This window comes from Oculina patagonica, chromosome 4 (assembly GCF_052425735.1).
Source record: "Oculina patagonica isolate OP01 chromosome 4, crgOcupat, whole genome shotgun sequence".
NCBI classification, from domain to species: Eukaryota; Metazoa; Cnidaria; class Anthozoa; order Scleractinia; family Oculinidae; genus Oculina; species Oculina patagonica.
In genome coordinates this window covers 53,467,358-53,483,708 of record NC_135761.1, presented here as the reverse complement: position 1 = coordinate 53,483,708, position 16,351 = coordinate 53,467,358, and the positions used below count along the sequence as shown (strand labels likewise).

The window sequence follows — 16,351 nt, the reverse complement described above, 5'->3', positions numbered from 1 at the left end:
AGTGAGGATTGCTCTTGAATTAGACATTTGATGTTTCAGTTTGCTTTTTACATTTCTTCGTTGTTATAAAAATATCAAAAATGAGATAAAATTTCTGGGGGCTCAGTGCTTTTTTATTCATTGCGTGCTGGAGTTTTGATCTATTCTGTAGGTTAATACAAGTTAACTCGAGAAAACCAACAAAATGCCACGAACCCAACAAAATGCATTTACATCAGTCTTATTACATAAATATAATTTCTTTTGAAAACGGAGACCTATTAATACGAATAGTACAGGTGTTATTAAGTATTTGAAAACTAGTTTTAAATAATTCACGAAAAGATAAAATTAAAATGATGAACGTCAATGAAAAGCCACTGTAACATGTTCGCACTAAAATGGCTTCCAGTGTCTCTAATCTTGTAAACAACTTGATAGCCGGGGTATGTGGAAAGCGCGGGGCCTGTGTCACGAAGATCCCAAATGTGGTGATGCATTTTAACAGAAAAATATTAAAATTCTCTTTTTAACCAGAAAGAGATTTTTTGATTTTTTTTTTTTTAAGTTTCTGACCGCGGCACCCCACGTTTTCATGCACTTCTGCACATTATTTTATCAGTTCGCTTCCTGAGAAGTCTTCTTAGTTCCTTGCCCCCTGGTGGGGGATAGGGCCGGACATCAATGTTCGCCATCTGTCCCTATTCTTGGCCACAGCTGCTGCTGCAGCCCACGATGTTAGTCCCAGCTCAGCGCGTTCCTTCTCCACCGTTCTCCGCCATGTTTCCCTTGGCCGTCCTCTGCTTCTTTTCCCGCTTGGTGCCCAGGATAATGCCACGTGTGGGTTTCGGTTTGGTGCCATACGCAGAACATGACCTATCCACTTCCATCGCCTTCGTCGTACTTGTGAACTGATCCTGAGAAGTACTACCCAGAAAAAATTTAAATTTAGCGATTTTCCAAAAATTGAAAAAATAAGCGATGTCGCGATCGTGTAAACAAGTTTTTCATGAAAATAAAGAAAGAACAAAGACCATTAAAAGAACAAAGTCACTTGAAATTGAACGATCAATTCCATCGTATATAGAAAGAACACGGTGAAGTGAGTGTTCAAGAATGGGTCCTTGTCAGGGAAATCCGTCTTGCCCGCCATGACCGCGGTGATCCCGGCTTTCACCCAGCCTTCTTAATTGTTGCCTTCCAACGTTGACATATAGCTGTACGGAGCCACTATATATTATTTTGTTTTTCTTTGGGGGGAAGGGGAAGGAGAAGAGGGGGGGGGGGGGTTAAATTTAACGCGCAGTAAGTTTCACCGTGAAACATTTTAGCGAGTACTACATTTAGCGATTTTCACCGAACTCACTAAAATCGCTAAAATTAGTGCCGCTAACAAAAGTAACCTTAAGGTAACTAGAAAAACAACATTTTTTGTTTCAGGTATGCGGAAAAACCGATAAACCAAAAAAAAGGTTGAAGAAACATTTCATTTCAATTCTGACAAGACTTGTTTTCATATTATTGCTTGATTTTGCCTTTCTTGCTCATTACTTTCTAAGCTTCCCGTGCATACGCCAAATCTCTCTCAGAGTAATTTCTCTCTCTCATGAAAGGGAATTCTATTTGGCCATGTACTATCCAGTGACATCTAGTTTCTCGAATTGTCTCAGAATCGACCTCGCCCAGCGACCATGGACATCAGACCGCAGAGTTTGCTTTCCACTAAACATCTAGAGCTATGCAGTACGCTTTTCCTAACGCTAAGCACTTCTGATTAGCAGTGTTGAAGACATAATCAAAAGGAAACATAGGGAAAATTTTTTTTTTTGAAACGAATCAGTGATAGCTGCCATATATTGCCTTCTTGAAAAGCAGAAAAGCCTGCCTTGTTTTTTTTGTGTCAAATATCTTCTTCTCTGTAAAGAAATAATGGAAAAATGATGTTTGTTAGTTCTGCAATGCGAAAAAGAATTGATCATGAAATGCTAGTGGCAACTGGGGTTAAAACTGAGGAAGGTCTTAGAGCTCTCTACAAGTAATCCAATTCTATGCAGCACGTGCACTTTGTTAGGGGTATTATTGCTTAGAATTAAAAATACATTCAAAACATGACTTTAAATTTTGGTGATAATAGTAACATAGTAGTAGACACAAAAAAGGTTGATCACTTCTCTTATTTGGATCGTGCCACACTATCGTGCTTATAGATCACAGGTGGGCATTTTAAGTCTTTTAAGATCCCGAACAGGAATGATTAGCTGAAAAGATATATCTTGGTGTATGCTGTTTTTAGTTACTAAAATTATTAATGCTTTTTCCATGCAGATAACTGCAGTCATATTATAATGGGTTTAATTTTACTTTCCGCTTTTTGTCTCTCTGATAGGCCAAGGATGTTGAGAGGGGTGGCTATCGACTGCGCACAGAGGCTGAATTAAAACATGGTGTTTCGCGCTTTAAAAGACCAGCCGAATACTTTATTTGCTGATGAGCGAGAGGTCAAATCCCAAGCACAGTCAGATTCTTTGTCACAAAAACCCGAGGAGATGTGACGCAGGATGTATCATGATGTGTTGGATCGTTAACCTAAGCGACATTATTACTATTCAACTCTAAAAATATTTATTGTAGATTTAAGAGAGGTCCTTCTTAAGTTGCTTAAGAATTGCTTGAGATGCTTTTTGATGTCAAGTAATTTTGAAGTGTTTGGTAATGCTTAATGTTGAATGTTTGGTGGGGAGAACACTTGCGTTGAAAAAATTGATATTGCGCGCGCGTACTTAGTGCCAGTCCCAAACCGCACATTAGAATTTAAACTCCCTAAAATTTTGGCAGGGAGGGCAGGTAGAGCTCCGATTTTGTAAAAGAATTTGAGAATACATAGGCTTCTTTGTAATCCTAGGTATGTAATTACCGTTTACGTGTAAGAGTGGAATGCTACTGGGAAAAGTCTGAGAATTCAAACTCGATCAGCACGACTTGAATACTATCTGGATTTACTGTTCAGGTATAAACTAGTTCCCAGGTTCATTTGGGAATTCCGGTTATGCGTTCTTCAAGGTAATCAACTGACCACTCACTTGTTAAACTTCAATTTAATTCTTCGTCTCTCAATTCAAACTCGATCAACACGGCAGAGATGTATGACTGGTGCTGCGTACGCAGCATGAAGGTGATACGTGAAAAAAAGTTATTGCGCACTTAGTTATCAAAGCAATCACATGACTAATGGCAAGAAAACAACACAGTGAACCCAATAAATTGAACCAAATACACGAAACCGACTGATTGTTTTTTTTTTTGTAACCTCTCACCGAGCGCTGTGAAGCAAAACCAAAGTAATTTTTAAGTTACCATCGGCACTCAAAAATCGCTCTGTTGTTAAAAGCAGTTTTGCAATGACTGTCGTTAAACCAAATTCAAAGTAATCACATCTGACCTATCACAACGCACCCAAATACCGTAATAAACCAATCAGAAGTCACAGTAAAAACTTTGCAACCGGTGAAAAGCGCGGGAAAACTCACCAACACATTTCACTGATGATGTTGATTTTGCATCCGATTGGTTGAGAAAATAACATGTTTGCTCTTATTGATCAGTCCAGGCTACACGAGTATTTTGAACCAATCTCAGAACTTAAGAGCAATCACTTGATTACTTTGGACAGTGAATGTATAACCGCTCTTAGTTGTCAGATGTCTTGTTTATCAAATAACACTTAAGTTAAAATTACCAATACTGACTGAATAGTAAAGTAAGTAAATGTGAAGGATTTTTATCATTGAATAAATATAACTGGAATTTCACAAATATCATTTAAATATTTAGGATTGATGCTCGTGTGTTTGAATTGTAGATGATCATTTATGATGATTTTTCTAGTGTTAGTGCACTGCAGTCAGATGTATCGTGTTAAAATTCATTGTCATCCGTTAATCCTCAGCACTGATGAGCTTGTATCTTCTCCTAACATTTTTATAAAAAGTTCAGTCAGGCAAGTTATCAGAATAAACAAGGTGATCATCTCAGGAATGATGTGTTGACTCAAAACCGAATTTTCCCAACGAAAAGCAGCGGCTGGTCTGGTTTTAGTTTGAAATTAACGTCTTTGTTGACGGATTAGTAACATGTTCTGAATTATGCTTCTTTAGAGTCAGTGGAGATTAGGCTTTTAGCCAGGTGGGAGTCCAGGAGTCCTATGGACGGCCACTTTTCAAAGAAAATTAATATGAATAACTGTATACAGAGGTTATTTTTTAGCAAGTCTGGAAATCTTTAGATACCTTTGCACCCATAACTGCAGAAAAACACCTTGCACGCCCCTCAGGCCCCCCAGTTTGGGGACAAAGTCAGGCCTTAAAAAAATTTTGGACTCCCACTTTTTAAATCCTGGCTTAAAGCCTGGTGGAGATAATTTTCAGCCAATTATTGTTAAAAGTGTTGACCACACATTCCACTAAAGCAAAATGTGGTACTAACAAATATTCGGTTTTGTTAATCGTGAGAAGAATTTAAATCTGTCGGTTGTACACAGAAATTGGAGTTACATTTAAATGCAGACTTATTCAGCTAAGGGTTGTGTACTGAGAACATGACCGCAGGTAGTTTGCAGTGGCGAATACGTAGAATATATATCAAAAGAAGGGTTTGAAAATGCGCAAGACGCTTTTTATTAGTGTATGTATTGTATCTTGTATAAATGAGCCAAGTTATTGTTGCTCCTACCAGAGATAAATAAAGGCGAATAAGTGTACAGTGACAACTTGTGTTCCAGTAATTGTTATCTATATGAACACTTAACACCTGGGTCGAGTTGTTTAAAAGATGGATCACGCTATCCACCGGATAAATCAATATCCAGTGGAAAGCGTGGTATGTTTTGTTATTAACCCTTATCTACTGGACAGCGATTTATCCAGTGGATAGCGTTATCCACCCTTTGAATAACTAGGCTCTGGATGTTGCCATTGACTTTGTAGGAGCGAATCACTACTAATCTTTTACCACAACTGTTTCTTAGGGGTCATGGGGGGTATGGGGACTGGGTAAAGGAGCTGACTACTTCCGGTTAGTAAAACAAATGCCCCCTCCCCCCATTGTTTATCAGAATGTGTCCTCCCCCCATAATCCCGCTTGTATTTAGAAATGATTATTTTGAAAATCAAGACATGCCGCACTACAATCTGGCCTCTTCAGCGCATCTCAGCACAGGCAGCGTGGCCGAGTGGTTTAGGGCGCTGGTGTTGCATTCTGGAGGTTCCGTGTTCAACCCCTCCACCCTGCCACTGGCTGGATTCGTTCTCGGTCGTCCCGAGTTCAGATCCTCGTTCACACTTTGTATGTAGCCAACTGGTCTGCCTCCTGCTAGTTGGGATTTTTAATTATGTTATTTTCATTTAAAATATTTTTTCCTTTGTTTCAGTGGCGTGCCTGTAAGCTAGCTATTCAATAGATATTGAAGAGATATGAAGCAAAGCACATGACCACTATAAACAACATTTACATTTTTTTACATTCTTTGAAGCATTGAAGCTTCGAGTCTGCTTGACTCGCACGCAGGTTTTGTATACCAATTTGATTTTTATTTCTCTTTGATTCAAATTATGATAGGAATATGAGACGATAAAAAATAAAACTCAATCTGGTGTTAAAAAAACTAAACCGAATGTAAGGGTTTTGGCTTATAAGACCATCGTGAGAAAAACATGTCACGATATTCAGGACACGAGAAGGACAGTAATGGCGATTTGGAAAGTAAAAACGAGTAACAGTTGAAACAGTTATGAGACGAGGCTGATTAAGGGTTAGCGTGATTGAAATTTTCAAGTTGCAGGATTTGGTCACGCTGATATTGCGTAACAGTATTGGACTGTTTTGAAGCTACCAGGAGACCTTTGCTGCACATGCTCATTTTCCTCAACCTGCGTGTGTTAACTCCCAGTCCTTCTCGGGAGCATAGGCTATAAACAGTCTTTCTCTACTTCCTCCTGCTCTGTGCATCTAGGGACTTGATCTTGGCGTCGAGAGAACGTCTCTAGCTGTTCTGGGACTACCCCTCTTGCAGACATACAATAAAAATTTACAACGGCGCATATTTAAATGATTATGCGTCGCGTTCGGCATCGCTGACGTAATTGCAGGAGGGTGCTTGGGTTGTGTCGCACCATTGACATCACTCCCTATACTACTGAGTGTTGGTTTTGCCTTTGCCTCCCTTTCCACGAAACAAAATCTTTAACGAGCATTATTTGATTGTATCCAATTAGAAAGAGGCCTGGGGAATAGCGTTTTCCCTTTGGCACCACTTCTTGGTTATTCAGCATGAATTTGCTCATGTTTTGCGCCATTATACACAATTCTGGATACCCGTTTTCGTTCGAGGGCTAGTTCTGGACCCACAGGGCACAGAAGAGTCAAGTTTGTCCGCAATACAAAATCTCTACCGTATCGCATGACGACGCTGTATCACGTACGGTTACACGATCGCTTTGAAGGTCGTTTTGCACGGTAGAGATTATGAATGGCGGACAAACTTGACTCCTCTGTGCCCTGTGTGGACCGTTTGACTAAATTTTCGATCAAAACCGTTCGACTAAATTTTCTGGTGCGTAGTTTAAAATTTGATTAAAAGCTGTGCGATGTGATTTTCAGGTCAAAAATCGGCTCGGCGCTGGAGCTATTCCACTTTGGAGCTGTTGGACTTTCCACCCTTTCCATATAATTAGATGTATAGTAAACAGTGAAAACACAATATCCTTCAGTCTACTCAAATTCACCATTTCGAGCCAAAAGAACGACACTACGCAAAAGGAAGGAAAACGTGCGTTTATTCAGCATGAATTTGTTCATGTTTTGCGCCATTATACACAATTCTACAAATCGTTTGGTAAATACCATACATTCTCTATAGTAGTAGGAGGGAAGGATATTACTCTTTTTTTATGTAAATGAAGCAAAAGTCGGCCATGGGATGGCGGCGAATGGCGGCGATTTTAGAGGGCGCTAGTGGGGTCATCGGAGCGAATCGAGAATTTTGTCTGAGCAAGAAAGAGAAAGATGGCCGCTTGTAGAGACACGGTTAGCGCTAGTTTGAAAGAAGGACTGTTAAAATATTTAGAAATCAGAAGACAAGTTTATTGGAAAGAGAATGAACATGTTTATCGCGTGGACGTACCGTTTGCGGGGAAGCATAAGATTTTTGCCGAGCTCTTGATACCAGCGAGATAGCGACGGTGAAGATTAAAGGACGAAGAAAAGTTTTTCCTATCACTTCGTGACAGCACGATATACATCGAGGCGGTGTGTTGGTTGGTGGTACAGGACGAGATTCAAGAGGTTTTAAGTGAGAAAGCGAATAAACTGAAATTGATCAAACAGATCATTGAAATTTAACTGAGCACAAAAATGACTTTTGTTGTAAGCGAATTATAACATCGAGCATGGCGTAAATGTTTACTGTAGTTTAAATGTTAATTTTGTCCCAGTTTTTGAGAGCGTTTTGAAGGTATCAACAGACGTTTTGATTTAGTTGAGCAACAAACGTAAACTTGGAACAACTGAAAAGTAAAACTGACTGTCGCGTGAAAAAGCTGCTTACCAAATACAAAGTGCATCACTTTAGCGTGTACAGTCGAATGAAATCTAGTTTATGCGAGCGCTTCAATCGTAGTCAGTCAAGGAAAAATTATATCGATACATGATAGCAAATGGAACACGCAAATTTATAGATGCCGTGCCTTGTTTGGTGTCAACAACACTATTCTCACGATAACAAAACTGCACCCAGCGGAGATCAATATGTTCAACGCTTCAGGTTTTGCAAGACGATTTTTTTTGGTCAAAGAAATACCTCGTCGTCTTTCTCTTGAACTGGATACCTTTGGCGAAATCGTTCAAGCGGAAAAGCTGCAAGATCGCATTTTGTATGCCGCTTATTATGGATCACATGGTATCAAAACAAACGATTCCAGTGGGATGGAAGTCCGCGAAGATCGAAATGCTGACGAGGTTTTGAACTGTGACCCGTTTGAAGTGCAATTACCCGAGACCGAATTAAATTCAAACTAAATTGTATTTTTAAAACAATAAAGTGTGCTCATGAGATTATTTAAGTCAGTTTGTGTTTGTCTGTACTCAAGTAAACATATTCTACTATATGCTTCGAGTCGATTTTTTACCGCTACCGCCTTATAGCAAGAAGTGTATCTATACCGTCAGGAGAAATATCTTTACTTAGAGAGATTTAATCGCATCCGTTGTGTATTAGCTTGTTGTGGTGGCAAAGTCATCGTACAAAACTCTGAGTTTTGCGATGGAGAAAACACTGGCAAGCATATATCTCGACCCAAGTCATCCCGCAAGTTTCGGTGGTTTGGATGCTGTATACCGAGCAGTCAAAGAGGAAGGAAAGAGTAAAATTTCTCGCAAAGAAGTTCGAGATGGATTTTCGTACTTCTACCCAAAGAGAAAAGTACTAGAGGATGGAGTTACCACCCTTCCTCTAGATATTTAAGTTTGTTTTGTATTGTAAATTTAGACTTGGAAATAAACTGAGTTGGCTATAACATGGCTTGTTTTCTGTCTGACACGCGCGTGTGACATCCACGCGCAACCCCACGCGAGATTCCCACGCGTGTTCTCAAAGAAAAAACATCTTCCGAAAATGGCGTTTATGGCGCTTTTGGCGCTTTTGGCTCCTTTTTTGTGTTAAATAAACGATAAATTTCGTGTCTTGAACAGTTTTCTTTTAGTTTCAATCAACCTTTTATAGAGTTAGCATGGTGCGAAGGAAGTGTAAGCACTGTCCGATTCCTGGTTGCGGTTCAAAATTTTTAGTTCGATTAGCTGATCATTTAACTCGAGTACATGGCTTACCAGAGATAGAGCGGAAATATTGGCTCCAATTTGCTAAATTACAAAAAACCAGCATGGTTCGTGTCTATGAGGAAGAGACTGAACCCAGAACTTTTTTCAATAAATGAATGTGCACGTAGCTCAAACAGTCAGTTGTGATCATGGACCCGAGATTAAAGCATCCGTTCCCTGCCCTGGTAGCCGGCCCCACATGTTGTGGTAAGAGTCAGTTTGTGAAACGTTTACTTGAATCGGGCGAAGAAGTAATTGATGGAGCTCCTGAAAATATCATTTGGTGCTATGGAATATACCAACCCGCTTATGATGAGATGCAAAGGAGTATTTCTAACATCACTTTTGTCGAAGGCGTTCCTAGTGATTTAGAGAGCATGATCAACCCTTCCTTAAGAAATCTTGTGGTCATCGATGATTTAATGCAAGAACTCAGTAATGATTGATCATCGAATTACCAATCTGTTTACCAAAGGCTGCCACCACCGCAACCTGAGCGTGATATTTATACTACAAAACATCTTTCACCGGGGAAAGGAATTGAGAGATATGAGCCTGAACTGTCATTATTTGGTTATCTTTAAATCACCGCGGGATAGCAGTCAAGTCAATAACTTAGCGAAGCAAATGTTTCCTGGTCATGTGAAATACATGCAAGAGTCATTTCAAGATGCGACTAGAAGGCCTTATGGATATTTACTATGTGATCTTAAACCTGAAACAGCAGATGACTTCCGGTTGAGAAGTAACATTTTCCCCGGGGAGACTCAGATTGCTTACGTCAAAAAAGTATAAAAAGACTGTATCATAGTGTTTTCAGTCACTTGAGCATGGCCCAGCGTCTGAGAAAGAGCCACGATTTTTTGAAGCTTCTTGCCAAGTGTACTCCTGCTCAACGGAAAGCGATTTTGAAGGTTGCCGACGACGATTTAGTGAGAAGCATTTGTGAGTGTGTGTTTAACGTGCTTAAAGAGACAGTGCCTGTCAGTAAACCAGCTAAGAAGAAACTTCTAGCTCACAAGAAAGTCTTAGTAGCTTTGGCTCAGAAAAGTAATCCAATCGACAAGAAAAAGAAGCTATTGGTTCAACACGGAGGAAACTTTTTAAGTGTCTTGTTACCGCCCGTGCTTCGTGCGTTGAGTTCAATTCTTGCCTAAAATGAATCATACTAAACGTATGGTTCTAGTGCCAGAAAATACTCTAGAGAGATTGCAGCAACGTCAGCAGATATTAACACCGCCTGTGACACAAACACTGAAAAACTTGGACGGTGAGATGAATGAGATTTTATCTAGTAAAGAGATAGATGATGAACAGAAGGCAAAACTCTATAATCAAGTCTTACAACGCTACCTGACTTACTACGATCAGCGAAAGGGACAGCCGCTTCACGTGAAATTAACAACACCTAAGCCCGTGGAAAATCCTAAACCAGAAGAGAGTAAAGAAAAAGACGCTGGTAGAGAAACCACCGAAGTAGAAACTATTCCAACTGCAGTAGAGCAAGAAGTCATGAAAAGTGTACCCAAGATGTACAAGGCTGGGGCAAGACAACTGTTGGATAAAATTAAAGAAAATCGGGATGTGTTGCATTGGAACGAAAAAGGGGAGCTGATGTATGAAAACAAACCAATATCTGGTTCTCACGTGGTGGATTTAGTAAATGACACATTGCGTCAACGTAAAGGATTTGAGCCAGTCGGATGGTCAGTATTTGCGAGAGGACTGGCACGAATGAACGTCCCCGAAAACTTGGTACGAAATCCCCAGAGGCAGAGCGCCATCCGGGGATTTCGTACCAAGTTTTCGGGGACGTTCATTCGTGCCAGTCCTCTCGCAAATACTGACCATCCGACTGGCTCAAATCCTTTACGTTGACGCAATGTGTCATTTACTAAATCCACCACGTGAGAACCAGATATTGGTTTGTTTTCATACATCAGCTCCCCTTTTTCGTTCCAATGCAACACATCCCGATTTTCTTTAATTTTATCCAACAGTTGTCTTGCCCCAGCCTTGTACATCTTGGGTACACTTTTCATGACTTCTTGCTCTACTGCAGTTGGAATAGTTTCTACTTCGGTGGTTTCTCTACCAGCGTCTTTTTCTTTACTCTCTTCTGGTTTAGGATTTTCCACGGGCTTAGGTGTTGTTAATTTCACGTGAAGCGGCTGTCCCTTTCGCTGATCGTAGTAAGTCAGGTAGCGTTGTAAGACTTGATTATAGAGTTTTGCCTTCTGTTCATCATCTATCTCTTTACTAGATAAAATCTCATTCATCTCACCGTCCAAGTTTTTCAGTGTTTGTGTCACAGGCGGTGTTAATATCTGCTGACGTTGCTGCAATCTCTCTAGAGTATTTTCTGGCACTAGAACCATACGTTTAGTATGATTCATTTTAGGCAAGAATTGAACTCAACGCACGAAGCACGGGCGGTAACAAGACACTTAAAAAGTTTCCTCCGTGTTGAACCAATAGCTTCTTTTTCTTGTCGATTGGATTACTTTTCTGAGCCAAAGCTACTAAGACTTTCTTGTGAGCTAGAAGTTTCTTCTTAGCTGGTTTACTGACAGGCACTGTCTCTTTAAGCACGTTAAACACACACTCACAAATGCTTCTCACTAAATCGTCGTCGGCAACCTTCAAAATCGCTTTCCGTTGAGCAGGAGTACACTTGGCAAGAAGCTTCAAAAAATCGTGGCTCTTTCTCAGACGCTGGGCCATGCTCAAGTGACTGAAAACACTATGATATAGTCTTTTTATACTTTTTTGACGTAAGCAATCTGAGTCTCCCCGGGGAAAATGTTACTTCTCAACCGGAAGTCATCTGCTGTTTCAGGTTTAAGATCACATAGTAAATATCCATAAGGCCTTCTAGTCGCATCTTGAAATGACTCTTGCATGTATTTCACATGACCAGGAAACATTTGCTTCGCTAAGTTATTGACTTGACTGCTATCCCGCGGTGATTTAAAGATAACCAAATAATGACAGTTCAGGCTCATATCTCTCAATTCCTTTCCCCGGTGAAAGATGTTTTGTAGTATAAATATCACGCTCAGGTTGCGGTGGTGGCAGCCTTTGGTAAACAGATTGGTAATTCGATGATCATTACTGAGTTCTTGCATTAAATCATCGATGACCACAAGATTTCTTAAGGAAGGGTTGATCATGCTCTCTAAATCACTAGGAACGCCTTCGACAAAAGTGATGTTAGAAATACTCCTTTGCATCTCATCATAAGCGGGTTGGTATATTCCATAGCACCAAATGATATTTTCAGGAGCTCCATCAATTACTTCTTCGCCCGATTCAAGTAAACGTTTCACAAACTGACTCTTACCACAACATGTGGGGCCGGCTACCAGGGCAGGGAACGGATGCTTTAATCTCGGGTCCATGATCACAACTGACTGTTTGAGCTACGTGCACATTCATTTATTGAAAAAAGTTCTGGGTTCAGTCTCTTCCTCATAGACACGAACCATGCTGGTTTTTTGTAATTTAGCAAATTGGAGCCAATATTTCCGCTCTATCTCTGGTAAGCCATGTACTCGAGTTAAATGATCAGCTAATCGAACTAAAAATTTTGAACCGCAACCAGGAATCGGACAGTGCTTACACTTCCTTCGCACCATGCTAACTCTATAAAAGGTTGATTGAAACTAAAAGAAAACTGTTCAAGACACGAAATTTATCGTTTATTTAACACAAAAAAGGAGCCAAAAGCGCCAAAAGCGCCATAAACGCCATTTTCGGAAGATGTTTTTTCTTTGAGAACACGCGTGGGAATCTCGCGTGGGGTTGCGCGTGGATGTCACACGCGCGTGTCAGACAGAAAACAAGCCATGTTATAGCCAACTCAGTTTATTTCCAAGTCTAAATTTACAATACAAAACAAACTTAAATATCTAGAGGAAGGGTGGTAACTCCATCCTCTAGTACTTTTCTCTTTGGGTAGAAGTACGAAAATCCATCTCGAACTTCTTTGCGAGAAATTTTACTCTTTCCTTCCTCTTTGACTGCTCGGTATACAGCATCCAAACCACCGAAACTTGCGGGATGACTTGGGTCGAGATATATGCTTGCCAGTGTTTTCTCCATCGCAAAACTCGGAGTTTTGTACGATGACTTTGCCACCACAACAAGCTAATACACAACGGATGCGATTAAATCTCTCTAAGTAAAGATATTTCTCCTGACGGTATAGATACACTTCTTGCTATAAGGCGGTAGCGGTAAAAAATCGACTCGAAGCATATAGTAGAATATGTTTACTTGAGTACAGACAAACACAAACTGACTTAAATAATCTCATGAGCACACTTTATTGTTTTAAAAATACAATTTAGTTTGAATTTAATTCGGTCTCGGGTAATTGCACTTCAAACGGGTCACAGTTCAAAACCTCGTCAGCATTTCGATCTTCGCGGACTTCCATCCCACTGGAATCGTTTGTTTTGATACCATGTGATCCATAATAAGCGGCATACAAAATGCGATCTTGCAGCTTTTCCGCTTGAACGATTTCGCCAAAGGTATCCAGTTCAAGAGAAAGACGACGAGGTATTTCTTTGACCAAAAAAAATCGTCTTGCAAAACCTGAAGCGTTGAACATATTGATCTCCGCTGGGTGCAGTTTTGTTATCGTGAGAATAGTGTTGTTGACACCAAACAAGGCACGGCATCTATAAATTTGCGTGTTCCATTTGCTATCATGTATCGATATAATTTTTCCTTGACTGACTACGATTGAAGCGCTCGCATAAACTAGATTTCATTCGACTGTACACGCTAAAGTGATGCACTTTGTATTTGGTAAGCAGCTTTTTCACGCGACAGTCAGTTTTACTTTTCAGTTGTTCCAAGTTTACGTTTGTTGCTCAACTAAATCAAAACGTCTGTTGATACCTTCAAAACGCTCTCAAAAACTGGGACAAAATTAACATTTAAACTACAGTAAACATTTACGCCATGCTCGATGTTATAATTCGCTTACAACAAAAGTCATTTTTGTGCTCAGTTAAATTTCAATGATCTGTTTGATCAATTTCAGTTTATTCGCTTTCTCACTTAAAACTGACATACAGTAAGTTGAACGAAAGTTCGATGGTGGCGCACTTTCTGTCGACTAATAATCAACTTTTATAATAATGTAAGCTATTGTCTTTTAGCAAATGAAAAAAAAAAACGGGAGCAAAGGTTTTGTACAGATTTACTCGTCTGGTAAGTGAAAACTATTCAACAACACAATAGCGGGCACAAAAGTAAATACGTAGTCACGCTTGTGCGTAAACTGAATTAATCAGACCTAATCATTTATCCACGAATTTGAATGCGCGACAATTTGCCATCCACACTGCATCGTAATACTGTAGCAGACGCAATTTATAATCTTCATACTTGCGTGCCGTCGCTTTACTGGTAATCTCTGACTTGTATTTTTCGAATCCGTAATTGTCTCTCATACCGATCAAACACCCTAAAACGGAGCCGCCCGGCTTGTAATCCTCCAACTGCTCGGCGAAACCGCTCTGCAGAGCGTTCCAGCAGAAAGTCAATCAGCGTGAACTCCAAAACACAACAATCTTCTCGCCTCTTGAATCTCGTCCTGTACCACCAACCAACACACCGCCTCGATGTATATCGTGCTGTCACGAAGTGATAGGAAAAACTTTTCTTCGTCCTTTAATCTTCACCGTCGCTATCTCGCTGGTATCAAGAGCTCGGCAAAAATCTTATGCTTCCCCGCAAACGGTACGTCCACGCGATAAACATGTTCATTCTCTTTCCAATAAACTTGTCTTCTGATTTCTAAATATTTTAACAGTCCTTCTTTCAAACTAGCGCTAACCGTGTCTCTACAAGCGGCCATCTTTCTCTTTCTTGCTCAGACAAAATTCTCGATTCGCTCCGATGACCCCACTAGCGCCCTCTAAAATCGCCGCCATTCGCCGCCATCCCATGGCCGACTTTTGCTTCATTTACATAAAAAAAGAGTAATATCCTTCCCTCCTACTACTCTCTATGAAAATGTAAATGTGCACAGTGAGCGTCGAAGTCTGATGTACCGTATTTGTTCGATTAAGCGCCCAACCGAGAATAAGCGCCCACCTCGAATGAGCGCCCACCCTCACCCCTAAAAAATTGACGTACACGAGAGGAGTGAAATTGACTAAGTACTACCAAGAGACTACCCCGAAGACCAAGCTTTCTCAATAATTTACTGAAAACTTTAAATGATCAGTAAAAATTCGGCTTTTGGACATCTTCACCTTCTGTTGTTATTTACTTTTTTCTTGCAAAATAAGCGTACTTACTTGCTACAAATGGTGAAAATTTAATAAGCGCCCAGCCTCGAATAAGCGCCCACCTCGAATAAGCGCCCACTCTCAAGGTCCAAAAATTTAATAAGCGCCCAGGGTGCTTAAACGAATAAATACGGTAGTTCCATTCGCCCTGAATACTTTCAATAGCCTAGTAGCAAGACCTGATCATTCAGGCGAGTTCTCAGTTTTTTTAAAAAAGTCCTAATGCGCATAAATTGAGCCGATAGAACAGTGACCTGATAGAATGAGTCCTAAGGCCCCCGTAGGGGTCCTGTAGCCCATCCCATTTTAGCCAAATATCCCGTATCCCGATAACTCCTGTGGTTTCTAACCCCAACTTTGATGTTTGATATCACTGAATCTCTTTTTTTTATCCCTTATCCCGTTAATTTTTCCCCAAATATCCCGTATCCCGATAACACTTAATAGGGCCTCATCAGTCCTCCACTCAAAATCAGTCTTCGGCTTCATGATTGGTATCCTTTGTATCTTCATGATTCGAATCGTTTGTTTCACAAAATTGATTTCTAAGCACGAACAAGAACGTGTTCGGCCGACGAATCACGGTCTTCAAAATTAACAGAAAACGCGTCGCAGTAGATTGGCGATTCACGGATCAAGTGGCCAGATTTTCGCGTGTTACGCGCTAATTTTTGCCAAAATCACGCTCACGCATAACCTCTTTACTAGCCTGACTTTAGGCAACTACCAATGTTAGGCCCCAGGGTGGGGGGAAAGGGGGGGAGCAACCCATGGGAATTTGACATCGTGAAGCTCTCCCAGGGTATGGATTTTGACATCAAAAAGGGTCTGCTGGTCTAGAGGAGATATGCAAAATTTGACATTCATCAGGTGTCCAGGGGTGGGGAATTCGACTCTGGCTTCCAAAAGATGTCAAAATCCCCTAGGTCTGCCCCCCCCCCCCACCCTAGGAGCATTAGGTGCATTACAATTATAGTCATGGAACCCTTGAGCTAGGGAAACAAAATCATACTGTATACGTAAAAGAGAAAACATCACAGCAACATGCTCCTGTCACTTATCTTTTACAATAAAAGAAAATTTTATAAAATTTGAGAAAAATATCCCGCGGCATTTGCATAATATGCCATGAATGCCGTGACCATCATTGCGTGACTTGTGTGTGCCCACAGCAATGAAATCACGCGAGGTGG

The 16,351-nt window shown here is 40.5% G+C and overlaps 2 protein-coding genes across 4 annotated transcripts in view; both read left to right on the top strand.

The window, feature by feature from the left end:
• The window catches only part of LOC144647990 (uncharacterized), a 15,897-nt gene extending 13,430 nt beyond the window's left edge, over window positions 1–2,467 (top strand). Inside the window, exon 5 of the mRNA XM_078507647.1 lies at window positions 2,366–2,467. Coding sequence (XP_078363773.1) covers window positions 2,366–2,467 — 102 coding nt within the window. The remainder of the gene's footprint in view (window positions 1–2,365) is intronic.
• Window positions 1–16,351, top strand: part of LOC144650580 (NLR family CARD domain-containing protein 4-like) — a 220,886-nt gene that overhangs the window by 18,066 nt on the left and 186,469 nt on the right. The gene's annotated exons all lie outside the window — the stretch shown is intronic.